The following is a 25,266-nucleotide window of genomic DNA, read 5'->3' as shown; positions in this document are numbered from 1 at the left end:
CACCAGAGTATCTTCTAGCCTATGGATGGGATTATTGAACAAGCACGCTGGCCACAGACCCCAGACGCCCAAGGGTTCAGAGACCTGGCCTTCTTCTGCAAAATATTCCAGGACGAGACACAAAACAGAGGAAATGAGCTGAAAAGTAACCACAAACTGACCGTAGATTACACAAAATGAACACCCAGATATTGAATGACCTCAGAGATCCAAATCACGAGGCAGAGTCTCAAAACGACTACAAAGATACAAAACACATGAGACACACAGTTCCTCAGCTGGAGTGCTTGGCTTTTTTACAAGGCTGTGTCTAGGGCTCAGTCAACTGTGGTCATAAAAAGTGTTTGTGGTTATTTTGCTGATTATCACACCAAATGTAAAGTTACTCAGGGGAAAAAAAGTGGTAGTTAACAAATATATTTAGACACTATGTAAATAGAAAAGGCAGATCATGTCACATGAGCGGTCTTGTCCTTAATTTTCGTTTCCGCATGGACGCGACCACTGGCCTAGGAAGGAGGGGTGTTTTGATTCACTTTGTTAATTAATTTATCGGAGGCCGTCGCTTGTATGGCCAATAAAATGAAATGAGTTGTTCTTGTATTTTTATTCCCAGAGACATATTTGATCAATTCCCTTTTTTTTAAGAAAGCAGAGGAGGTTTAATAGTTTTTGACGACTTCCTGTTTCCCCTACCGTTTGTAGAGGTGAGCGCGCTGTCACGAGGTAAACAGTAGCAACTTCCGCAGTAAACTTCATGTAATAATAAACGGACGCTGGACTGAGGGCAGTGAAGCTGAAATCTTCCAAAAATGGGTCACCGTGTTCTCCTCGTTTTAGCGGCTTTATTCGCCGTCACATCGACACAGTTCATACCGCCGGTAAGTGACAATTTTGCGCTTCATCATTGTGCAGAATTCAGTTGTGTTCATGCCCGGCTAACCAAAAAAAAATGTTATTTAACTTCCATATATTTTCAGTACACGGAAGATTGTCGCTCAGGAATGTATCCACCGAAAGGTCCCACGTAAGTAACACGAGTCTTTAACTGTCAAAGAAAGTGTATTTGTAAGAGTTACAAAAACTCTCTAGTTGCAGTTTGTTTGCTGAGTCACTGATTTGTTTTGTAACCCTCGTTTTAAAAACAGAGCTCTGCTGCATTCACTTGCTCCTCGTAAATGCTGTTATCAAAATGTCAGTGTTGTGTTTGGTTGGACTTCCTGTTCATTATTGTTTTAAAGGAGTGATGCTTGTGCTGTAGCTGCGTTATGAAGCTTATAGAAGTGAATATGGTGCTGAATGATGAAGACATTTCTACTGTCGGGTCCAGTTTACTAGTGCGCACTCACTCTGCAAGTCTCTCATGTTTATACAACATAACCCCCTCAAGTAATCGCACATGTGAATGTATGTTTGACAAATAGATTAAAAAAATAAATAAATACACGAGTGTAAAGATCAATCATCAGCCTGCATTTCAAACTTGGGGGTGTGGGTGTTGACAGAGCCGCCAGAATCAGCTGAGTTGTAGGTGAAGTGAAGGATCTATTTAGTTTTGAACTCCGCCCTGTTTATATCTTGAGTTTCGGCCATTCTTCAATCATCTGCCAACATTAAATTTATTAGATCTGTGGAAATAAAGCAATACCGTATGTGAGGCAGCAGAGGCTTAGTGGTCTGTAGAAGGCACAGATTGTGTGAATTAAATATAGATTTAAATTTAAAAACAGATATCGCTTAAAACACAGTGACCTCCTTTGGTACTTTTTTTTTTTTTTGCTTGAATACCCTGCATGACGCCCATTTTTACATTTCCAATAGCACTTGAAGGCAGCATACCTTCATACCTCCCTTAATTTCATTGAGGATGAGTCTATTTCTATTGTTTTGTCTGTATAACCACCGAAGTGCTCTCAAGATGATGAGAGTGAAGACAGGAAATCGGAGACTAACTGTTTTCCGCTGCTTTTCCTCTCTCCTGTCAGGTTGAAGAAAGCTGTCGGCTGGTACACGATAGACCTCGACTTACCGCCGGCCAAGAGATGGACGGCTCTGATCACCGACAAAAAAGCAGAAGTAAGAAAAGTTGGAAGTGCTTTAGCATAATTCAAAGTCTCGCAGTAAACTCCCTTCGTCATCTCTTGATCTGCCTCCTTCCAGCTGACCAACATGATTCAGGCCATCAGAGACCTGGCCAACGCCTTTGTCCCCAGTGGAAACCTGATAGAGCTGGTCGACATCACGCTGGTGAGTGTCTTTCTCTCGCCCTCACCACGTTTCTCTCCGAATTGCTGTTAGAAAGGTTTTGTGATTGCTGTGATGTTGTGAAATGCTTTGCAGCCATTAATGGCTGACACGCTCCCGAGCCCTTTCAATGAGGAAATTAAAGGGATCGCGACTGCCTCTGGGATTCCTCTCGGTAAATATAAATACATAAATGTACTTTAACCAGTTCGCAATACAACTGGAAAAAAAAACACCTCTACTCACCTCTGTCCATTATTGTATCATTTTTGTAATTCAGGTGAAGTCGTCTTGTTTAACATCTTCTACGAGGTTTTCACCGTGTGCACGTCGGTTGTTGCAGAAGACGATAAAGGTGAGTTGATAAACTTCAGCTTAGATTCACTTCAGTGGCAGAAAAACGTACTCAAATGCGCTTTTCTTACAGGAAACCTTGTTCATGGCAGAAATTTAGACTTCGGCTTGTTTTTGGGGTAAGAAGATCACATTCTCTGAGCTGTAAATGTTTGAGCTGAGCCTCGGCTCCGATCGGTGAAAGCACTCGTTCCTTGTTTACAGCTGGGACGTGAAGAACAAGTCCTGGACCGTAAGCGAGAAGCTGAAGCCTCTGGTGGTCAACCTGGACTTCAAGAGAAAGAACCAGACCGTCTTCAAGTCTACTAACTTTGCCGGATATGTTGGCATGCTGACTGGCATCAAGCCTGTGAGTTATTATAAATAGCGTCACCGCTGGAGACTCAGTTTGCATAAAACGCTGTTAAGGACGGTCCAGGTTTGTTTTAGTTTTAGAGATTAAAAAGATCTTCCTGCTGTTTTCTCTCAGAACCTCTTCACTCTGACCATGAACGAACGCTTCAGCCTCAACGGAGGCTACATCGGTGAGTTATTCTGTTTTTCTCATCTTGCACACACATTATATATGAGATACTTATATTTTTCATCACCACGTTAATCCGTGCAGGAATCCTGGAGTGGATCTTGGGAAAAAGAGACGGGATGTGGATGAGCTTCCTCACTCGCTCCGTCCTAGAAAATGCAATGAGGTATAACACTTGAAGATGCACTGTGGAGTTTTTACCACTGAGCAAACAGCAGAGTGGCGATATACACCGATCAGCCACAATATTACGACCGCTTTCCTAATATTGTGTAGGTCTCCCTCGTGCCTCCAAAACAGTTGTGACTCATCAGAGAATGGACATGGTCCTTCTGAGTGTGTCCTGTGATGTCTGGTGACAGGATGTGGTTAGTGGGGGCGTTTGGGTCCTATCACCAGTGTTAATAACTTCTCCTGTCAGTGGTTGTGGCTGAGCGGTGTATGTCCAGGACAGTAGTGTATCAGTAGTAGTAGAATCAAGAATCAATGTGTATGACTACGTTGGTGTTAAGCGTCGTCCGTCACCACATAAAACCTGCCCACATTTGACTGGAACGGCAGATTTTTGCTAATAATTTTATTAGGTAGAAAGTTTAATGCATTTTGATCCAGTTGGCTGAGAAATGCCTTTTTTTTTTAATTTATATTACATTTACATTTCTACAGGGCTTCTGTGAAAGTTGATCAAGTTGATTATTCTTGTAGAACCTTTTGATAGTAGTAGAAGTATAAAACTAAATAATAGCATTTGAAATGTAACAAAATACAGTGCAATTGATGTAACTATTTAATGAGGAAGATTAGAACTGAAGTGTGATTCAAGTTCTAATTGAAGTCGTCCTATATTTAATGTTTTAAGCTTTAAGTTTTAAGAACTGAGAGTAGCAGCGTACATCAGGTTTGTGGTTTATAAACAGCGAATACGTCAAGTTCCTGTTCTAACCGTGAATATAAACGTGCCCTCTCCAGCTATGAGGAAGCCAAAAGTCGTCTGTCTCAGACCAAGCTGCTCGCGCCGGCTTACTTCATCCTCGGAGGAAACCAAACGGGACAGGGCTGCATCATCACCAGGTCCAGGGAGCTCAGCATCGACGTCTTGGAGTAAGTTCTGCAGCTTTTGAACATTTAAAAGAAACAACTCTGTGTTGTGGCTACTGGCAGGATGACGTGTGTCTGAAAGGTAAAAAGGAAAAGTCGTCTTCAAAATGAATTGATATTGAAACTGAAAAGATCCAATGTGATGTAATAAACATAAGGAATGTGAGAGAAGTTGACCTGAAGTAACCATGACTCGTCTTTCATCACGTTTATCTTGTGAAACAGTTGCTTAATCAGGAACTAATGACAGCGTTGGTTTCACATCACCTGATTTAACTCTAAACCACAAACCAGTCGGGTCCAGGCGCGTGACGTTGTTGTGTCCTCGTTGTACCTCAGGATTGACCTGAAGCTGGGCCGGTGGTACGTCCTGGAGACCAACTACGACCACTGGAAGGAGCCTCTGTTCCTGGACGATCGCAGGACTCCGGCCATGAAGTGTATGAACCAGACCGCCCAGAAAGTGAGTTACTCATCACTCCCACTTCCTCTCTGCACAGATCATTGTCTGAATAGAGCTTTGTCATGCCAATCAATTTTTTTTTAGAGCAAATGTTGCAGTTATATCCATGTTTTATCAAAGTGTTTCATTTGTGTTGTGTATTTTTTTTTTAAGAACATCTCACTGAAGACTTTGTACGATGTGCTCTCAACCAAACCGGTGTTGAACAAGGTGAGTCTATTATCATTTATAAAATAGACTCGGTGAAATGTTTTATTTCGTTTCATTTATTCTATGTCGTCTTTTCAGTTGACCACATACACAACGCTGATGCAAGTATCCGAGGGCAAACTGGAAGCATACATCCGGGACTGTCCCAACCCGTGCATGCCCTGGTGATCGTCCTAAACACAGACTCCTCAACGTTCTCGAAATGGAGACGCCGCGTCATCTACTGATCTTCGGACAGAATACAAAGCTTTAAGTGTTTGTACACTAGTGTATCTAACGGTTAATGTCATTTTTGACCTATGGGAGGGGGGTTGCTTTAGGGACAATTAGAAGTAATTTTTTGCGAATACTAAATCCTACTGTTTATGTTGAGGGAAATCTAAACCTGTAAATATTTTCCCTGTAATTATATTTGTATTATTTGCAGAATGACTCCATCAGTGGATCTCCACATGGTTTTAGGGACCAGAAGTGAATGCTAATGTGCATATAATTAAGTAAAAACAATATTTTCTTCTATTTTTAATCCATTTTCTTCCATTTTTAATTTTTCAAATCCAACTCTTACCTCTTAAGAACCGTACTGATAATGGTTAAGATACAGATACAGTCTGTCACTGCATGAGTACTGACAAGCAAGAACAGACTACTTCATTTTGTTTTGTTTTAAATTATGGTTAATTAATAAAAGGATTCTCAAACTTGATGTTTTTACTGTGAGCTGACAGCATATTGTAGTAACTCTGTGACTATGACTCTATGGGTCTTTTCAGACCTTTAAGACTCATTGTGGGCATTTAAACTACAGGCGACCAGAGCAACAACAACAAAAAAAAAAAAAACAGGTGTGATCACATTGAGGATGCACTGAGATGGCAATTCAGAGATCCAAACTCTGATCACATTTAGAGGTGCTTTGAGTCAAATGTGGTCTCACCCGTTTGGTAGCGTGAATGCAAACAGGTGCATCTGTCCTGAGTCACATTAAAGACCACTTCATAAAGACCACCTGCTCAACAGGGGCATCAGCTTCATTCACTGAGAAACATTAATCGATGTTAGTCACTTCCCGTCAGTGGTCATTATGTTGTGGCTGATCAGTGTATGTGTGTGTGTTGCATGTCCACATAATAAAATCATGACAACATCATTTTTGAAAGTTCCTGCATTTTATTAGTTAAAACATCTTACTGTAGTCAACAGTTAGAGTAAAATCATGGGAGTCTAACCATTAACAGAACAAAGCTGTGTAGAAACACAGGGTCTGAAAGAATAAAAGCAAAGCCTGAGCTTGGAGCCGTGGTTCAGAGGGAAGTGTTCGAGCCAGAACAACTAGCCGTACGCAGAACTCATATCCTTATCTCTTTATAATTAGGACTCAAGTGCAGAAAAGACGAGCTGTACATCAGTAAGGCCGGACGAGACAAATAAAACATTAAAAAGAAAAAGTCAAACTGATCCCAGAACCAAGAAGAAGAAGATGCAGCTGGATCTGAACAGGAGTGTCATTACTACAGAGATTCAAACAGAGGCTTAACTGTTGGTGATCAGCAGCAGAGCGATAACCCCGCCCCCAGATTATCATTAAATCACATTAAACATTCAGGAATACAGTGAACTGAAAGGGTGGATCATGTGTAGATGTTAAATCTGTGGTGTGTGAAAAAGGGTCACAGCTAATTTGCGACTCTTATTATATGACCTTACTCTTTTAAAGTAACAGATTAAAAATTAACAACCATACATCCAGAACTGATCGAGGGTGTAAATATAGTGTTAAAAACATCTGTAGGATCCTTTAGAGATCCGGGACAGCAGCCGCCTCTGCAGAATAAAACAAAACAAAAAAAAGACAAATCTTAGCTATTTGTTATTGGATGTTTGTTGATAGCTGCTGAGGCCTGGGGAGGGAGGGGGGAGGATGTGTACATGGTAACAGGAGGCAGTGGCTGAGCTTTTGTACCTTGACTGGCATCCACAGAAACAAAACCGTAATCTTAACTGACAAGAGCTGTAATCCATACCTGGTTCCTTCAGAGCCTGTGCGTTTCCCACCAGCCCAGTCAGCAGTTCAGTGTTCCCACTGAGGATCTCTACAGACAGGTTGTTATTCTGCTGCTCCTCCACAATTCTCTTCTGAAGCGCCTCCTAATGTAACAGCACACACAGGGTATCATTAAAAAGACCTTTTCACAGGATTTTACACTTTCACTTCCCTTTAGGTCGTTGGCAAATTAAAACCTGTTCTACAAAAAAAGTGTAAGTAATCAACTGGAGAAATTTAATTATGATATGTTTATCCTATTGGCCTGTACACACCTCGCACATGACCGTGAGCTGCAGCGGTAAATCATCCACCTTGACAAAGTCTTCCTCGTCAGACTTTTGGCTCGTGTTACCGGATCCCATCTCCTGAATTGATGACGTTAATAAAATTAGTAGAGAACAGCAGCGATAAAAGGTATGAGATTATTACACAAGGATTAGCCCAGAAGCACGAAAGGTTTTGTGGAGGATGTTGATCTAGAGTTGCTCCGTCGGGAATTGAACAACCCTGGCAAAGATCTTCTCAGTCAATCAAACTGTATTTTTTTTTTCTGTGTACGGTTTGAAACACGCCGCCTCGTTACCAGACTCACATTCAGACAACATAGGAATGAGACAAAGACGGGTCTCCTGACATTCTTACATCTACACTGATCATGACGGGCGAGTCTGTGTCGGGGCTACTGGAGGTGGCTGCCTCCTTGGGGACGTCCTGGCAGACAGCAGAGCTTCCTTCTGAGGCAGCAGCTGCTCCGCCTGTGCTCTCCTCCTCCTCCTCCTCCTCTGGGCTCTGCCTCTCCGCCCCAGTATGTTCAGTCCCGGATGACTTGTTGATTTCTAAAACTCAAACAAAAAAAAAAAAATCTATTTGTCTATTTGGCCAAGACAAACACTGGGTCTGAGAGTACAAGATGTCTATCAAACAAAAGAAATTCCAACACAAACCATCAGGAATGTCTCACCATCGTCAATCTCTGAACTCCTCTCTTCGGTTTTTATCTCCTGGGTTTCGCTGGTCGATGCCCCCTGGGGTGCAACACACAGGTCAGACTGAGAAGAAGAGGCTGTTCAATAATGTAAGCTACAGCTGTTGCGGGGATAATCATATCTGTGGTTTATTCTGACCTCCTGCTCCGTCTGTCCATCACCGGACGCCTGCAAGGACGTTTGGACGTCTACGGGTCCTGCTTCAAACTCCTCGATCTCTTCCTCCTCGTTCTCATCCTCTCCGCTGCCGTAGTTTGTCAGGGCCTGAGTCTCTGCTTTGGAAAGACCTGAGGAGCAACAGAGAAACAGTGATGTGCACTGGGGTCCAAAAGCCTGAGCCTGCATCTGTCAAGTTTTCATGTACATTTGAAAATATCGTGAAAGATGAAGCAGTGATGTATAAGAAATACTGACAAATCTACACGACTTCTAGTCAGAAGTCAAAGCACATTTCACTTACTGATTGACAGAGGCAATGCCTGTCTGTCCCCTTCATCCTCATCTTCCTCTTCAACTTCTGAGGCTTCACTGCTCCTGTTGTTCTTCATCTCCGTCTGCAGGTAAATCTCCTGGACACCAGCGCCTCCTGCTTCCTGCTCAGCGTCGTCCTGGTCCTGAAAGAGAGCGAGAGGAATTATTGAAAAATACATTTCTGGTGCATTAAATTGTATTTTGAGTTTCATCGTTAGAATAAAAATGTCCTACCTTGTCTTCATCTGTGTATGCTACCGCATTTGATTTATCACCAGCAGCGGCTACGTTTTCCTAATCAGAGGAATAAGTGAACACAAAGTCCATCAAATAAATATCATATGTTTACAATAGTAGGAAAGTGGGAAACGAAACAACTAACCTTTAACCTGTACATGGCTTTAATTGGCTGCTCAGCTCTCTTCTTATTCTTCTGTTTGGCCGCTAAAGCGATGTTGTTGTTGTTGCTGCTGCTGCTGCTGTTGTCCAAATCCTGCATGAGCTTAAAGAAAGCCAGTTCATTGAAGAGGATCTCTGAGATCTCCACCAGCAGATCCTCTCCGCAGTCCTTCAGAGTACGGCCCACGAATTTACTCAGAGAGTCCTGGACCGAAAACGAGACAGAGAAAATGTCACGAAGGCTTTCCTTTTATTTGATCTGCTGAAAGCTGTGTAGGCTGCAGACGGGCTGTGGCCATACCTGCAGTATTCCTCCCAGCTGTCTGTGGAAAAAGCGCACGAACTCTTTGCTCTCGTCGTTTTGCTGGGTCAGAGTGAGGACCATGCGCCGCACGGACGTCAGCAGCTGAAGGGAGCAGACCTCATCCATGTTCTCCTAGGAAGAGAAACGTTGAGCAATGAGAGTGATTCAATTGCTACAGCACATTAACCCTCAGTAAAGACAAACTCATTTTAATATTACAATCTGAAGTGAGTTATTAAGATTATTTTTTAAGTAGCTCGGTTTAAGCACATGAAACTACTTTTCAACCCTCTAGTTGCATAAAGTGATCTACAGGTCATCCTACCTTGAGGAAGGGAATGACTTCAGTCATGATGGCTTTGATCTGACGATCCAGCTGCTGGGTGTCAATCTGAGGGCAGTGCACATCACCCGCTGCACCTCCTGCTCACACATGAAAAAACAAAACTGTTGTGTCATATGGAAATTCATTCATTTGAAACAGCCCAAAGAAAGCCCACAACTGGTTGCTACAGGTCTTTGCACATGTACACAGGCAGGGTCACGTGGGTACCTTCCACTGGTTCAGCAGGGTTAGCAGAAGGACGTTCGGCATTTGAGACTTCAGAACCGCCTGCACCTGCAGTGCGGGCGTTGCAGGGGTTAAACTCAGCTTTAAGCTTCATGCGCTCATACTCCCTAATCCTGGCCAGAGCCTTGTCTAAATGAATCACCGTGTTGCCTGTCAGAGCAGCACAGAAAGGAGAGCAAGGAGAGACACAAATGGGATCAGAAAAGTTCAAAATCGATGAAGCAAGAGAAAAGAGAGCAATGGCTTTCAACGCATTCGAAGCCAGGTTTACACTACAAGATCAAACAAAGTACGACAATCCGAGAGCTACGAGTCTCCGTTGCCAAACAGTCCCATTCTGTAATGTAATTTACTTTGAGTATGTAGTATTGATCCTGACGTGTAAACCTGTCAGTTTACCAAGACAAGCCCCGAGAAGCCCTGCTGAAAGAAGTGGGAAAGGGAACCAAAACTCGCTGTAGTTCAAAGCAGTAAGCGAAGCATTAGTGCTTAATACACGTTTAACTTTACCCAGGTCATCGTTGGCAAAAGGTTCCAGGTTGGAGGAGGTTGACATGGTGCTTTCATTGTCCACAGACTCTGCATCATCCCTTTTCTTCATTAAGTGATGTGAAAGCCTCAAGTTCTTCTCCACCACCTCCTGAAATAGATGAGCATTTTGTATTGAAGGACGCACACAAAGCAAACACTCACCCATGACTGTCCCGATCATAACTGAAGACACATTGTTTTTTTTTAAAACAAACACAACCCTCCCTAAAGAATCCAGACAGACAAGAGAAATTTACAGCACATCCAATAATGGTTGCGCAATGGTGGCTCCCTTTCCATTGTCCCAACATGGAAAATTAGACATTTCATCCATCATTCTTGAACAAAGGCATTATTTAGACAGACAAAAGCCTTGGCTCCCAATTAGCACAACTCTGGGGACTTTGGACTAGAACAAAGAACACATGTCTGATCTGGCAAAAGAGACACGGAGAGAGATCAGGGTCATTTTTATAGACAGGCTTCTGAAGTCTTGCTGTCAAGTCGGATTCAAAGACAATGGAAATTAAAATGAGACAATAAAGAAAGACATGAAAGGATAAAAAGAGACAAGACAAGGGGGGAAGAAAGGAGGCCAGGCTGAGTGAAATTAATGATAGATGTATTGAAATGCAGAAAAGGAAGCGTGCAGGAAAAAAAAGGCAAAGGGGGAAGGATAACGATGAGGATTCAGATAAAGGCGAGGAACAGACAAATCCTTTAAGAGAGAGACAGAAGTGATACATAGAGCAAGAAAGAAAAAGGAGGAAAAAAGCAAATACAAGAAGGTGTGAGAAACTCATACTGGGAAGCAATAATGTGTGTCTTACTGCATCACTGGTGGTCAGGCTCTCACTGGGTGTGAGCTCAGACTGGGAGCCTGCAGCCCACACCACAGGACCGAGGGGGGGCAACTGGTCCTCGGTTGCATTCTTATCTGCAAGGTGCCGGGCAACTATGTCCTGTACCAAACACAAGGAGAAGGTGTTTTAACATTGAGCTGAAATATTGAAAAAAAAATAATATATATATATATTCCACGTGTAACTCATTAAATTATTGTAGCTGTGTTTCTGTTTTTAACGTTGATCACACATTTGAGTCACATCATTTGGTCCACAAAAACATTACAGCTCTCAACTTCAAACAGGTTTTATTCCCATGAATTGTACATCACGTCTAAAGCTGAATAACACCTCGGTGGCTTTGTATAAAATCATTACAATATATAGAACAACATAAAATGACTTGACAAAAATGGAAGGAGAAAAAAGGAGTTTTTTTCCTCATACCCCGTAGCCTCCACCAGCCACATGACTCCGGTTCAAAAGAACTCTTGTCCTCCTCTTTATCTGTTTCTCATTGTCTCCTGCGAGTCTAGTCTCCCCCGACACTGTGACTTCTCAAATATGAAGGTTTAATATGATAAAGGCAGATCTACTGTCTGGAAAGTCTGTTAGATCTAAATCTTATTTTTAATAAGTGAAACTTTTCTGCGAGTTCTTCCAAAACAAAACAGGTCCCATATTCTATTTAGGGACAGGGGAAGTATTAAAGCAATCATCCAAGCCCAGAATAAAAGGATATTCAAATCTGATTCAAACTGCAGTTAAACATCTACACCAAATATGAGTAAACAGAGCGCCCTGTACTCACCTGTAAGGAATATAGTGCCCTCTGGCGCAAATAATCTGTGTTGAGCAGCTGCAGTTCGTGGAATAGCTCGATGAGAAAGTGGGGTCGTGACTCATTCTGCGATATCAAAGTAGCCACCTCAGAGTAAATGGTCTCCCTCAGCACTTCGAAGAGTGAGAAGTCACTGCTTGCATCTACAATTTAAAGATTTTACAACATTAGATTCTGATTTCCAGCTGTGAACGATAATAATAATAATATAATTTATTTGACCGTGTCCAAATTTGAGTCTTTGTTTTCAAAACCAAAGACTCGAATTTAGTGGGTTTGGTTCAGATTAAGTCAAAACAAAGTCCATGCATGGGATGGTTAGGTGACATAAAATAAAAACCAAATGATGCTCAGACCTGTAGGATGAAATTACCTGGTGCTTCTGTGCATGCAATTCTGTTAGAGAGGAAGGGTGTTCTCCAAGCATAGGCTGTGAGTAAGATAAATTAAAAGTGACAAAGTAAATTAACCCAAAATTCAAATTAAACCCATGGCCAGGACAAATGCAGGTAAATTATGAAAAGGACAAGATGTTATATTTACAGAAAAGAAACATTCTGCTGTAAAATAATACTGACAGTAAATAAAAACATCTAACATGGATAATAAATGTATAGAAACATAGAGAAACAAAGGACAAACAAAAAAGGGGGAAAGTGTGGGTGCGTAAATTTGGCAACAGGTAGTACCAGAGGAGAGGTCATTTCGTTTGTTTCCGGGCTTGGTCTTGCTGTCCAGTTTTTCTTGAGTCAGCTTGTCCAGTAGACTCTGGTTCTGATCCTTGTGATGAGACGAGGCTGCCCTCTCCTGGGCAAAGTCGGCAGTGCTGCTGGCACTGTCGCTGTCGTGGCCTGAGGGAGACATGAGTGACAAAAACATAAACCCTAGCAATATTTCTCTCATTATTTATATGCTCCTGTAACATGGCCAGTATTCCCTCTTTATTTAATTTACTGGGATGAATTAAAGAATGATCTCATCTTGAAATACAGAAAATGCGGCAAACGCCTGAACACCTTTGCTATTCACTGTATCTGCATAAATTTGTTTAAATTATGTTTTAATAAAGCATCGACTCTGCTTTAATACCTTCACTGCTCTTGCCGTGCCCTTTGCTCCTCTTGCGTCGGCTCTTGGGAGTCTTGCTCCTGGAGGCCAGGTTGGCTTGTGCCGAGGCCTTGCGCCCGGCCTTGTAAGCCTTCGTGATGGTGGTGGGATCAGCAGGATCAGGCAAGCTGCTGAAGCTTTCCTGTGATGCCTTGTCGAAGTCTTGAGGCCGCACGTGGCGGTTTGCAAATGAGGGGGAGGAAGAAGGAGACTCTTGGGGCTCATTCTTAGATGGGTGATGCCAGACGGTATTGTTTGTGTAGGTGCTGTTGTGCCAGCCAGACGCTCTAAAGGGAGTCATGTGGAAAATAAATAAAAAATTAATGATAATAGTCAAGAAATAAATAAAATAAATACATTTTTAGGCAAAAATGATGGACATACCCTCTTTCTGTAGTGGTGTTAAGAGGAGAGCGTTGCACTGGAGGAGGGAAACTCATGTACTCAGTTTTAATTGAAGTGTTGGGGTCCATTTGCTGCTTGTGAGGTTCAGGAGTAGTCTGACCTACTGCACCTTGAGGAAACTCACCCATGGAAGCAGGGAATAGTGGATATAGGTTTAAGCCTTCAGGGGGACAGAAACAAGAAGAAGACTTAATTAGATTAGCAAGTTAATGGTCCAAAAAAATAGGTCATGATGTAAGGACTTTTTGACATTTCACTGCTGCACAACTGAGTCAATTTAGAATTCAAATGCACTACTTTATACAGTACTAAAGGGACATAAAGGAAATGTGTTTGTTTTATACCATTCCTGTATTTCTTTTGTTGCAAAAAGGCATCATCAGTACAGGACGTAACACTTTATATTTCACAGATAACCAAAAATCTGGTCTAAGCCTGTTCTTATGAGCTCCACAAACACTTGTCTAGTGCTTCCACTATATAAAATTCTACGCTTAGTTTATAAGAGAAATAAGCACAAGAGCTTAAAAAAAAAAAAAAAGTATGTCATACTGGGAGGGAATGGGGAAACAGCAGACATGTTGTTGGCTGGAGGATGTAAAGTGGAGGAGAAGGGGAGGAAGACGCTAGGAGAGGCTGACGGGCCAGAGCTGGATTCTTGGGACGAGCCCTGCTTCTGTGTTTGCCAACCTGCTGCTGTAGAGGAACGAGGCTGCTGCGCCTGCTGCTGGCGGAGGAGGTCGTTAAGGACCTGCTTTAGTCTAAGAAACGTGACAGGACACAGAACATTTTTAAACATGTACAAGCTGAAAGAAATAAACCAATGCATTTATTTATGATGTTTTCACCTTTGCACATTGTTTTGCTGCCAAGCTAGCTGTGTGTAGCACTGGTTGAGCTGGTGCATGACCAGGTGGACCTGTGGTGACGACAAGTTGTTTGGTAACACGCTGTACTGACCGGTGAGCAGAGTTTGCAACATGTAGGATAGTGTCTGTGGAGGAAGGAGTGAGATAGAAACAACATTTGTTATAGATTTGTTTACCGAAGATAAAATAAAAGGGGCTTAGGTAAGCTATTACGAAGGTCAATCAGTGTCTGTACATGTATTTGCTGAGTGCACTAACCTGCTGGTCTTGCAGGAGAGTCTGACACATGCTGGTACTGAAGTCCAGCTGCCTCTGCAGCTGGTTGACTTGTTCCTGCCAGTGGCCTGAGCCCTCGGCAAAGGAGAGCTCAGACGCCCAGCGCAGGTTCTCCTGTCGCTGTGCGCCTCCATGCTGGCTCGAGGACTGGTTCAAACTTCTGGACGGCTGCTTGGCCTTTGTCTTGTTATGAAGGTGCCCACTGACCTCACCCGAAAAAGCTGCTGGAGGTTTCAGATTACTGGAGACAAAGATAAAATAAGGACATGGATGTGAAAGACTGGATATAGACATAACTGGAAAGTTTCATAAATCCTTATTCCACAACTTGATCTGACCTTCCTGGATTCTTCCTGTTACTGTAGGAGCACTGGTTTCTGGTTGGTGAGTAGACATGGATGTCATCCTCAGAGCTGCTCTCTGTGCATTCCTCCTGCTCCTCTTCCTCCTCTGCATCCATCTCTGAGTGGTATTCATCCTCTTCATCATCATCATCCTCAAGGTGACAGGGAGTGGAACCCCAGGTAGCCATTGTTCTAATAAGTTGGATTGTTAAAAAAAAGTTTTATTGGTCTTCCATCAAAAGAAAACAGAGCACAAACTCATATTCATTAAATATGTAAACTTGATGCCCCTACCTCTCATCCCTACTGACAGACTGTGAGGCTGCAGCAATCCCTTCTTGGTCTTGGCAGGAAGAGTCACCAAGACCGCTGCGCCTCTGGTGCTCAGCCATCAAGGACTCCAAGTGCTTTCTGCGCTGCCGCAATTCTTCACGCAAAATTTGATGGCGTCGCATTTCTGACCAAAGCTGTTGGCAGCACAGAGAGAGAATTGGTCAAAGGACAGGGCCTGTTCTCAAAGTGTGTTCATTAGAAGCGTAACTAGAGGTGGTTAAAACGAAGTGAAGCGTGTTTGGATGTGTCAGGTGGAGATTTTCACCTCGTTGTCAGTGACTGAAGAAGTAGCTGCTTCTGGAGCAGTGGGTTTGAGCACAGCTGAGTTGGTTTTGGGTCCACAGGATGAAGAAGCCTGGACGCTCACAGGAGTGGAAACTGCAACTGGAACCTTCCTCAGCAAACCCTGCTGACTCACCGTGCTGGACACAGATGACTGCAAAAGGAATCAGAGGACGCTTGTTTTTATATCTGTTGTAACACTTTACTTGCTTATGTACTGAATTTAATGGGATGGGATTTTTACAGGGTCGCAAAGACGATTTGATGTGCTGTGTCCACATGGGTGGGATTGAGTCTAGTTACATTTTAGAGCTTCCTTCAATTGTACTTGATCTCAATTCCTAAGGAAACCACATTTTTTGGGATTCTTTTTGGTGAAAGATTAGAGCTTTAGCTTCACTACACCAAACAATGGAAGGACTGGTCAGCTTAAACAGTAAAATAGGTGACCCCACAAATTACTTTAATCAATTCCTAAAATAAATAAATAAACGTATTAGTTTACAAATCAACTAATCCCCTCACATTTACACATTTGGAGTCATTTCCAGTTCAGAAAATCCCAAGCCATACATGGGATGTACTTATATGTGTGACTGAACGAGTCAAGTACCTGAAGGTCTGGACAAGCCCACTGCAGGTCCTGGATCTTGCCTTGGATTTCAATGAGCCTCTGGCGCTCTTCATGGAGCTGCTTCAGCTCCTGCTTCTGCTGACGCAGCTTCTCTTCATACAGCTTCTCCCTGACAGAAAAATAGAGCAGCATGGATGTAATGTAAACGAAACCCTGAACACCTGTATGAATTCTGAAACAGGGGTTGAAACTGTTACCTGGCTTTACTTGAAAGGGTAAGGTCTCTGGGACTGGATTTAGATCCTGCCCCCAGTGTCCCAGGCACAGGGGTTCTGGTATTATTTGGCTGCTGGTGCAAAGTTTCATCTTCATTAGCCGTTGTTCCATCTGTGTCATCACTCTGGATACAGACAGACAGAGACAGATTTTGACTCAGTGTGTCAGAGTGCGAGACAAAATCTACTTGAACTTGTTAAACAACAAGTGCTGCATATTTTCCTGGCGGTTGTAAGCTTATAATTTGTTCAAATTTGTTTTCTTACTACAATAAAGTTCCAACCAGGACAACAACAAAGTGGTCCGACCATGTGCCATTTGTATCACACATTCTTTACACCTAGAACTGACAACGTCTCTGCTCACACTGTAGAACATTAGTACAATTCCACTTATTTAAACACTATGGCAAAATTAGTTCCCAGATGGAATTGAAATGTTTGTTTTAATGGTTGGTTGAATGGTTAGAATTTATTTTGTCAGAAATTAGTCAGAATGTTTTCCTTTTACTCTTTCAACTAAGAATTAATAGCTACACCCACACTATAGAGTCAAAACTAATATTCAATCAACGACCACACCTGAACCATTGCCACCAGTTCCTGCAGCTGCCGGAGTTTTTGCTTTGCTGTCTGGCGATGAACCTTCTGAGCAAAGCTCGCATCGTTGCCAAGGCTGCTCCTCCGACTGGACTCTGATGCCTCACTGTCTGGAGCCGCAGCCTGTGCCCCTTCATCATTATCAAGACCATCTTCATCCTCATCGTCATCCTTCACCTGATTATAGGGGATGTCCCTATTGTACTGGCACTCTGAACGAGAATGAAGTTTCATTTAAAATGTTTTGCCTCTTTAAGAATTTGCATTAACATAAATGTGCAACTGCATGGTCCTGAAATCACATCGCAATTTTTCATAAATACAAACAAACTTTTTTAAATTTTGTCTACAGTGTCAGCTGTATCAGTGTGAGCATAAACATACCTATGGTTGAGGGGGTGTTGAGACTGCGGAGGTTGGCTGTTGACCGGTTATTGATCTCACACTCCGTGTTGAGTCTGCCCTCCCGGTTGTTAGTGACACTACTCCTGACACTGCGCCCGTTGGTCAGGCTATTCAAGTCGGCCCAGTTGCCACTACGCTGTGGGTTTCTAAAGAAATAGGTTCCATAACTGTTAAGGTTAAATGCCGTCAGTAGAGTTACACACTTAACACATGCTTATCAAAGAAAAACAAATAATTTATCTTCTGTCTAGAAGTGTTTTAGTATAATTTATCCATTCATTTAACAACCTGATGTTAGTGACGGGCTGGCGGTTCTCCTGCTCCGAGTCAAATATGGTCTCAAACATAGAGCCGTCTTCGGTCTCGTCTTCCTCCTCCTCCTCCTCCTCATCATCGTCCTCTTTCACATTCTCATTGACCGCATCCACCATCATATCGGAGGTCTGCTCGTAGTACTGGACCAGCTCCCGGAGCTCATTCAAACGCTTGTGGACCTCCTTTAGCTTCCTGTAGCAACATGTGAGGGAAGTGTGAATGCATAGCAGGTTTAATAATTTAAAAGGTTACTTGACACGCCACAACAACTTCTTTACAATTTGTTCCTCTACAAAAGGTCCAAGTACAGACGCCTACAGAAAAACATCACGGAGGATGAGTATCTCGTTTCAGATACCGTGACAAAGACTGAGAGTTATCAGCAGGAGATATATACTAGGTTTTGTTGTCGCACGGTTATACTACACCACCCCCACTCTTTTCAAAGTGCTGTTGATATTTGACCTGCCTGTGCAACTGCTACAAACTGCGCGTGTGTGTGTACCTCAGCTTGTCTGCAGAGTGGGAGCTCTCCTGTTGTGTGAGCGGAGGATGAAAAGAAGTGGAAGCCACAGCCCCATTAGAGCAGAAAGCAGATGGACAATCTGAAGATCCTCCCATACTCCGACTGAACCGTGCGGACAAGCCACGACCTGAAACAACAATGAGGGAAGTGGGTCATCCAAATTTCATGAGGGTAAAAGACACACGATAATTTGCAAAAAGGCTGGAAACAGTCTCACATGAATTATTATTGAGTGTCTGGTCTCTGAGTGAATGCAGTTCCTGGAGGATCTTGTCCATGGTTTGCTTTTTGTCTTGGAGTTCTTGGAGCTTGGTGAGTTTGGCACTGGCTGCTGTTGCCCCAGTGTCTAGACCGGTGTGTGGGCCAGAGGCAGAGTGGAGGAGAGGCCTGTGCTGAGGTGGGGCAGCCTGGGGAGCCCGAGACCAGCACACCTCTCTGGACAGGGAAAGACTCTCTGCTTGACGACGGTTATCTGGCACCGCTTTAGTCTAAAGGAAAGATTTGATATGAGTTGTTATGTCTTGTCACGTGACAAGCAGAGTGAGGTTGCCTATCATGAATAATTGTTAAAGTGCAGCACCAGTAAGTAGACAGTGTCTATGTAACGCTACTAATCATGGAGAATATGGCAGCACAGTTGCAGTTTCTACTGTACCTGAGAGTCATGTAGCTGGTTGTGGAACCGCTGGATCAAATCATTCAACTCATCATTCAGTTCTGACGTGATGCTCAGACCAGAAACACTACCGGTGGTTTCTGTGACAACTAGTGACAACAACAATTGTTAGAAGAATGAAAACACAAGAAATGTTTTGTTTAAATCATTTTGCCTAGGACACTGTAACTTGCAGTTAAAACTATTGAAATAGTCACTAAAATGTTTCCATAAATTAAGAATCATACACAAATAATCTGCACATAATGTCAGATGATGTCACCACACAAGTGTGTATCTCACCGGTGTCTTCAATAACAGCAAGTGCCTGTTCTGCACTTTGCTGCATGGCCATTAATGCTTCCTGTCTGCCCTGCAGGGCCCTGAGCTGCTCCTGCTGCTCCAGCATCTTCTTCAGCAGCTCGTGCTGCTTGCGCAGATTCTCCAGTTCTTTCTTCTGGTCAGCATGCACAGCTTCTGGCCTATGACCCTGCAAAATTCAGATCCGCATACCATTGTGTTTTTACCAAAGAGTCAAGCAAAATCAACACTGCTCCCCAACTCAGACGGAATGCTAGAAGTGGTTGCTGAATTACATGGAGGTTTTGATTTATATTTATATTTTATAGTCTACGTTGTCAGTGACAAAAGTAATGCAAATGAGAATTAGCATGGATGGAAAATGGCAAAAAACATTACACACTGTTGCATTTGAAGCATCTGAAGACCGGACTTCAATGTTCAGAGAGGTACTCTCCACCAGTGAACCTGAGCCAACTGCTGAATCCAGTGTCCCCACATCATCATCCTCGTTCTCCTGAGCCTAAGGGAAGAGTAGAGAAAACAGCCAGTGACTAAAAGACAGATGAAGACTGAAGTCTACATCAAAAACAATGTGTTGCTAAATACCAGACATAGATGAAATTGTCCTTGTGCGTCAGTGCAGAAGTTTTGTGGGAATATAGATACAAATAATGGTGTTCGGTGTGGAAATTCAGGAACCAGTTTCTAATGTCAGCAACTGAAGGATCAGTTCAGTTACATTGGTTGCTTGGAAACATATCAAAAAGTCATAAGCCATATAGCACATCTACATATGTTGGCTAAAGTCAATCACCTGGCAAAGTGTAACACCTCTCTAGTTCTTTGCCCTCTTGAATATACACTGATTTCATACTCAGCCTTGGAAATTCAATAGATGGAAATGGACTGTAGCAACTGAGAACATGAATCCCTATTTATATAACGTGTGTATTTGGCAAAATGTTTAAATTGCATTAAAGAAAGAAATCCCAAAACAAAGACAAGTGGCATGTCTTGTTTTCACGCTTTAACATAAAATGAAACATGACCCAACTGTAGAAGTGTTTCAGGTCACAGCGAAAGACAGACATTACGAATTTATGTGTGGCAGTTTGACAAGATAACAGCAGAAGCAGGTTCAATTTCCGTTATGAATTAGCCAGAAGACATCCTTCATATATGACTCAACACATTTGCTTAAAATCATATAGCTGTGTGTACAGAGAAAGAGAAAAGCTCAAAGGTACATTCTGGGAAAGACATAAGTGAAACTAGACAAAGCATGACCCGACTTACCAACATTTTCTGCAAGAACCGTAAATAGGACTTCTCCTGCTCCTTGAGGTGATCAATGAGGTGAGAAAGACGCTCCACGTTGGCCGGCACATCGTTCTTTTCCACCAGGTCATCCCGCATGGAGCTGGCCTTACTGATGTACTCCCGGATCTGCACCAGTTTGCTCACCACCTGAGGCCGTGGAAAAAAAGAGGAGGGTGATGTATGGGTGTGGGTTTCAGAAGGGAAATGAAGAGCAGACAGAGAAAGACGTAAGGAAAGGTGAGCGAGCATCTGTAGCGATAGCTCAGACTGGGCTTAACAAGGGCAGAAAGGGGGTTGGGCGCAAAACTCACTGGGCACCGAGGGTGGCATATTTATAAATTGCCCTAAATACAGCTTAGTTTCAGCTGCACTAGCTCTCCCTCACTTTCATCCTCGTTCTGGTTTCTGAGAGTAGTCTGGAGGGCTGTGATACACAGACAATTCCACATGTACATTTGAAAGGGGGACTTGAAGATTTTGACATTTGAATTAAATGTGAAATGAGTGTCGTTCAGAACAGTTAAGATAATTGCCAAAAATAATACCGGTACATATTGAAATTTATCAGCGGGTCTTAGTCCTACTTAATCATGATACCAAGGTTTATATAGGTTTTGGGTCAATCACATTTGGAACCACAACCTGTAACTAGCTGGACTACACTGGGTTTTTGCTGGTGGTGCTACATATCTCCTGGCCCCTGGTTATTCTCAGTGTATCTCGTCTTTCTAGTCACTCCGTAGAAAATATTTGGTAGCGATGACGATAAGTTTGCAACATGTATTAATTATCCACAGAGGATCAATTAAAATCAATTCAAGTTAGTTTGAGTATCTCTCACACACACACACACACACACACACACACACACACACACACACACACACACTTATTTCGCACATAAATCTCACCCCACCCCCCCTCTAAATAGCACCCACTTAGTCCTCTAGATTCCCAAGATATTGGGTGGAACTTAAACAAGAGCTGACTTCGTAACAACAACCTTACCTGGCTGCTGTCTATTCTGGGCTCTTGTCTCCCGTATTCTCTGTGCACAACGGCCCCTCTCTCCGTGCCACCACGACTTAGCCTTGGAGAGTCCTTGATAGGAACCACAGGGGTTAAAGCGTCCCTGAGTCCTGGGCTCTGCTTCTTAGTTTCCTTGGTGATAGCTGGGGTGGCAGGGGCAGAGGAGGAGGGGGGGAGCAGCTCCCTGCTTTTGTTAGTGTTTACATGAAGAGGTAGGAAGTTGTATGGTTTCTTGTTCTCTCCAGCGAGCTGGCGCTGGTTGTTGGCAGCTGTGACACGCCCCTGGGAGTCGCTGCCGATGCTCCTCTGAGTAAAAAAAGATACAATACGAACAAATGAAAACTCAAGGTTCTGTGCAAGCTCTTTTGTAAAGATTTAAGGTTTTTGTTAGCCTCCATTTTGTCTGTACCAAACCTCTCCTTTAGATTCCATAGATTTGTGTATAGAAAAAGAATTTTTATGCATATTTTACGCAAGGTTTCCTAAGGAAAACAAAACAAAACACTGCATACAGAAAAAATATGTCTATATGGATACAGGATACTGTGATACAGTCATGTAGTTGTTACTTTTATTACCCCAAGTGCACTGATAAAGAAAAACATCTCTCCGAATCTGGTTTTCTCCAAAAAGTTAGAGCCACCGCACCTTCACATTGTGTTGTTTTGTTTCCTCCTTTCAGAGTTTTCACATTTGTCTCTGCATTTTTGTGCGCTGCTCTTCTATTCTACCACACTCAGCGATGCCCCAGAACAAGGTCAGCAAAACAACTCCATATCAAACAATGAAATATATTCTACATTCGCTTCACCACAGCAGTGCAGTGGCATTTAATCACAGAACAAGTTCTAAAACTTTTCGGTCTTATTGGACAGCGTGATAACTGTAGTCTAAGGAACAAATGGTTTTTGAAGCGATGTACCATAATAAAACTGGAGAGAATAATTGAGCACAAATACACAAATATGTAATTTAAAAGATGAAGAAAAAAACTATTCTGTCTTCTGTCTCTCTGGTGGAAATTATACAATGATATTGTTTCAAAATATAACCTTGGTACTTATTACCTTGGTAACATTACATTTCTAAACTGGCATTGGCTACAACACTGCTTACGCCACACATGACTATGGCACATTTCTGGACTCCTGTGGCATCCAACTTCATGTTTGTAAAATACATTATAACAGCAGAGGACCCAATTATTAAAACATTGCTCCACAGTGCTAGAAGTGGCAAAAACTCCATGGGCCGCATTTCTATTTACAATTTTACTGCAGTGGAAAGTTGGTGAGGAATCATCTCCACTGGAGACCGATTATGCTCCTAAAGAAAAATTGGCCAAATTGCCATATTGTTTGGGAAAGCTCTATGCAATGATGGACAGAAGAGTAATGACCACTTAGTCAAACATGTCATCTAAGAGTTGCGGAGTTGAATTTGTTTACTCCAAAATGGCCCTGATTGGTTGGAGAACTAACCAACTGGTCACGCAATAAAATCCCAATGTCATGCCACAGGACTATACTGATAAGAAATTAGTCAGGCATCACTGCACAAATGGAGCCAGATAAAAAAAAACATCACCTGAGTTGGGAGTGAGCTGGTATGTCGCTATCAGTAAGCCATTATGCCAAGTAACCTATTTTATTATTTCTAGTACACGAATTAACAACATGCTGACTTTGAGCAAAAACAAACGAACAAACAAACAAACAAAAAAAAAACAAATACAGCAGCATTTTACCTCATCCAGGTCTGTAAAATTGATCCTCTGACGGAGTTTGTCGAGCTCAGCCTGGTCCGGGACAGACATTTGGGTGGTGTATTTGATGTGTGGGAAGGAATGAGGAGTGCGTGCTCTCCTGCGACCGGCCCCAGGGGTAGACTCCGGTGAAATATCATTAGTCAGGCGGCTCTCCACCACTGCAGCTGACAGCTTTTTCTTGTTCTTCTCTGAAGATCGATTGGCTTTCTTCTGCTGTACACCCCAATCCTGGTTGAAAAAAAACACAAACAAAATAAAGACATTTGCTTTCTTAATTATTACACATGTTTATTTTTGGAGGCATATATACAGCTACCATACCTGCCCTCATAACAACTGATAGCAAAAAGACAATGAGCGCTGTATTACAAAGGAATGTGCACTTACTGTATTAATTATGAAGTAATTGTACGATTAATGTTACATGTTGTTTTCCCTCTTGATTTTGGTGAAGGCGAAAGTGAATGTTTGAGATATTGTTTCTAGAGGATTTGTGCAGTTTCTTACCATGTTGTTGAGTCGGTCTTCCAGACTGCCATTGGTAACAGGCCAGTTGTGCAGGTCCTCTGCACTGTCATCAAAAGGAGTGCCTCCAGTTGCCATGTCACCCACTTACAGCTTGCTGGAAGTTACAACAAAATGCATACTGGTCAACACAAAGACGTCACTGAACAAAAGGCAGGTTATACACATAAAATATTATGAGCAAAGTAGCAAGCAATGTTGGTAGTTAAGGACTCCTTGAAGCTTGATGGCATTCACAGTAAACAATAAAGTACAGCTCACACCGAATCAACTAAAACTTCAATTAAGTTACATCTAACTATTTCTGATGGAACACAAAAGCAAACTTAGCCTCTGTGAATTAGGCTACTTGGCTAACAGAGGTTAACGTTAGCTATTAACAACATCGTAGTAGCCACCATGCGTTGAGTGATGCTGTTAACCGGTAAAGATAATAACGGAGACCATTACAACTGTTACAGACGTTATACCGTTAACGGGTAACGCTAACGCAGCATTTTACCAACAGGCGTTAACTTCGACTAGCATTACTTGTTCAATGTCAACCCATTTGTAAACACCAGCAGAGTTGTCTGCGTCGTATAACTGTGCTCTCTTTCTTCTTTTCTTTTCTTTTTTTTGTGAGCCCTGTGTTTACGGTAGCAGCCGTTGTGGCCCGCTCGGGTTCCCGGGGAAAGGCACCAGATATTCCCTCCACCGCGAAGCCACTTAGCGCCAGCTCTCCGCAGGGAGCCGGGCTATTATGTTACCTCAACGCAGAGAAAGTGCCGCCGACAACAACCACTTTACCTCTTGTAGTTAGTCCAGTTAAACCCCTCACGGCGCATAGCTCGTATGTAAGTGAACTCCACTAGTACAAAACACTGGTGACCCAGTTCCGTCCCGCAATCACCATGGCAACACTCGATAACCCCACCAATCTGCACCATTTAGCATTGACGCTTCACGAAGCAAAACATTGTGCCAACACTCGCCGAATTTGTCAAGCTTGCTAGTGTGGCTGGCTAATACTCAGTGGCTGGCTAATAGCTCGCTTCCAGCTGCAAACAAACGAGCTAACTTTAGATGCTCGGGTAAAAGTTGAAGCAAATAGTCACCTTGTGCAACGTTAGCCAAGCTAATCTTTAATCTGAGAAATTGGTTTATCGCCTTGCTGAGACCATGTATATATATACCACCGAGACCAATTAACATTAACACGGCTACCAGTAAAGGTAGCAAATTAAATACTGTCTTCAAGTCAGGTTGATAAAATTGGTTGCTAGGATAGCTAGCTTGCGATTTAAGATAGGAAACGTGGTGTTACCATTCAGAGCCTGAAACGGAGTTAGTGTCGATGCCTGGCACCTCGTGTACTTCAGCGGAGGTTTTAAATAGTCTGCCTGGGTCTTATAAAAGCCATTTGATAAATAACAATCACTGACAATGTCTTATCGCTCCCCAAACGTACTTCTTCTTCTTCTTTGGT

General features: G+C 42.7%; 2 protein-coding genes across 8 annotated transcripts; one reads left to right on the top strand and one right to left on the bottom strand.

Annotated features, from left to right (window-relative positions):
- The first annotated feature begins 712 nt into the window (after window positions 1-712).
- asah1b (N-acylsphingosine amidohydrolase (acid ceramidase) 1b) lies at window positions 713-6,042 on the top strand. The gene is made up of 14 exons (XM_047577227.1): window positions 713-881; window positions 981-1,027; window positions 1,986-2,076; window positions 2,161-2,247; window positions 2,341-2,419; window positions 2,525-2,599; window positions 2,672-2,717; window positions 2,803-2,947; window positions 3,068-3,122; window positions 3,206-3,287; window positions 4,091-4,222; window positions 4,559-4,682; window positions 4,836-4,892; window positions 4,971-6,042. The coding sequence occupies exons 1-14, from the start codon at window positions 813-815 to the stop codon at window positions 5,058-5,060; spliced, it is 1,179 nt and encodes a 392-aa protein (XP_047433183.1). The 5' UTR covers window positions 713-812; the 3' UTR covers window positions 5,061-6,042.
- Window positions 5,552-25,266, bottom strand: pcm1 (pericentriolar material 1). 7 transcript variants are annotated; one of them, XM_047577173.1, is made up of 40 exons: window positions 25,105-25,266; window positions 23,781-23,895; window positions 23,253-23,501; window positions 21,485-21,811; window positions 20,453-20,623; window positions 19,557-19,676; window positions 19,157-19,343; window positions 18,854-18,963; window positions 18,416-18,686; window positions 18,178-18,325; window positions 17,646-17,864; window positions 17,337-17,524; window positions 16,935-17,164; window positions 16,335-16,477; window positions 16,117-16,246; window positions 15,487-15,657; window positions 15,183-15,355; window positions 14,883-15,080; window positions 14,527-14,785; window positions 14,248-14,393; window positions 13,952-14,160; window positions 13,379-13,559; window positions 12,977-13,281; window positions 12,577-12,738; window positions 12,261-12,317; window positions 11,858-12,030; window positions 11,032-11,163; window positions 10,181-10,310; window positions 9,653-9,820; window positions 9,425-9,522; window positions 9,097-9,231; window positions 8,779-9,000; window positions 8,631-8,690; window positions 8,386-8,539; window positions 8,064-8,212; window positions 7,901-7,964; window positions 7,582-7,781; window positions 7,212-7,304; window positions 6,917-7,040; window positions 5,552-6,716 (listed from the first exon to the last, which is right to left on the bottom strand). In XM_047577173.1, exons 2-40 carry the CDS (start codon window positions 23,874-23,876, stop codon window positions 6,691-6,693), a joined length of 6,378 nt encoding a protein of 2,125 aa, XP_047433129.1. In that variant the 5' UTR covers window positions 23,877-23,895; window positions 25,105-25,266; the 3' UTR covers window positions 5,552-6,690. The 7 variants fall into 7 exon arrangements, with proteins under 7 accessions (XP_047433129.1, XP_047433144.1, XP_047433153.1 ...); XM_047577188.1 differs by having other exon boundaries at window positions 7,582-7,775; XM_047577197.1 differs by having other exon boundaries at window positions 17,337-17,503.

Source organism: Mugil cephalus, chromosome 2 (assembly GCF_022458985.1).
Source record: "Mugil cephalus isolate CIBA_MC_2020 chromosome 2, CIBA_Mcephalus_1.1, whole genome shotgun sequence".
NCBI classification, from domain to species: domain Eukaryota; kingdom Metazoa; phylum Chordata; class Actinopteri; order Mugiliformes; family Mugilidae; genus Mugil; species Mugil cephalus.
The sequence above is the reverse complement of the archived record's forward strand: the minus strand, read 5'-3'. Positions and strand labels throughout refer to the sequence as shown.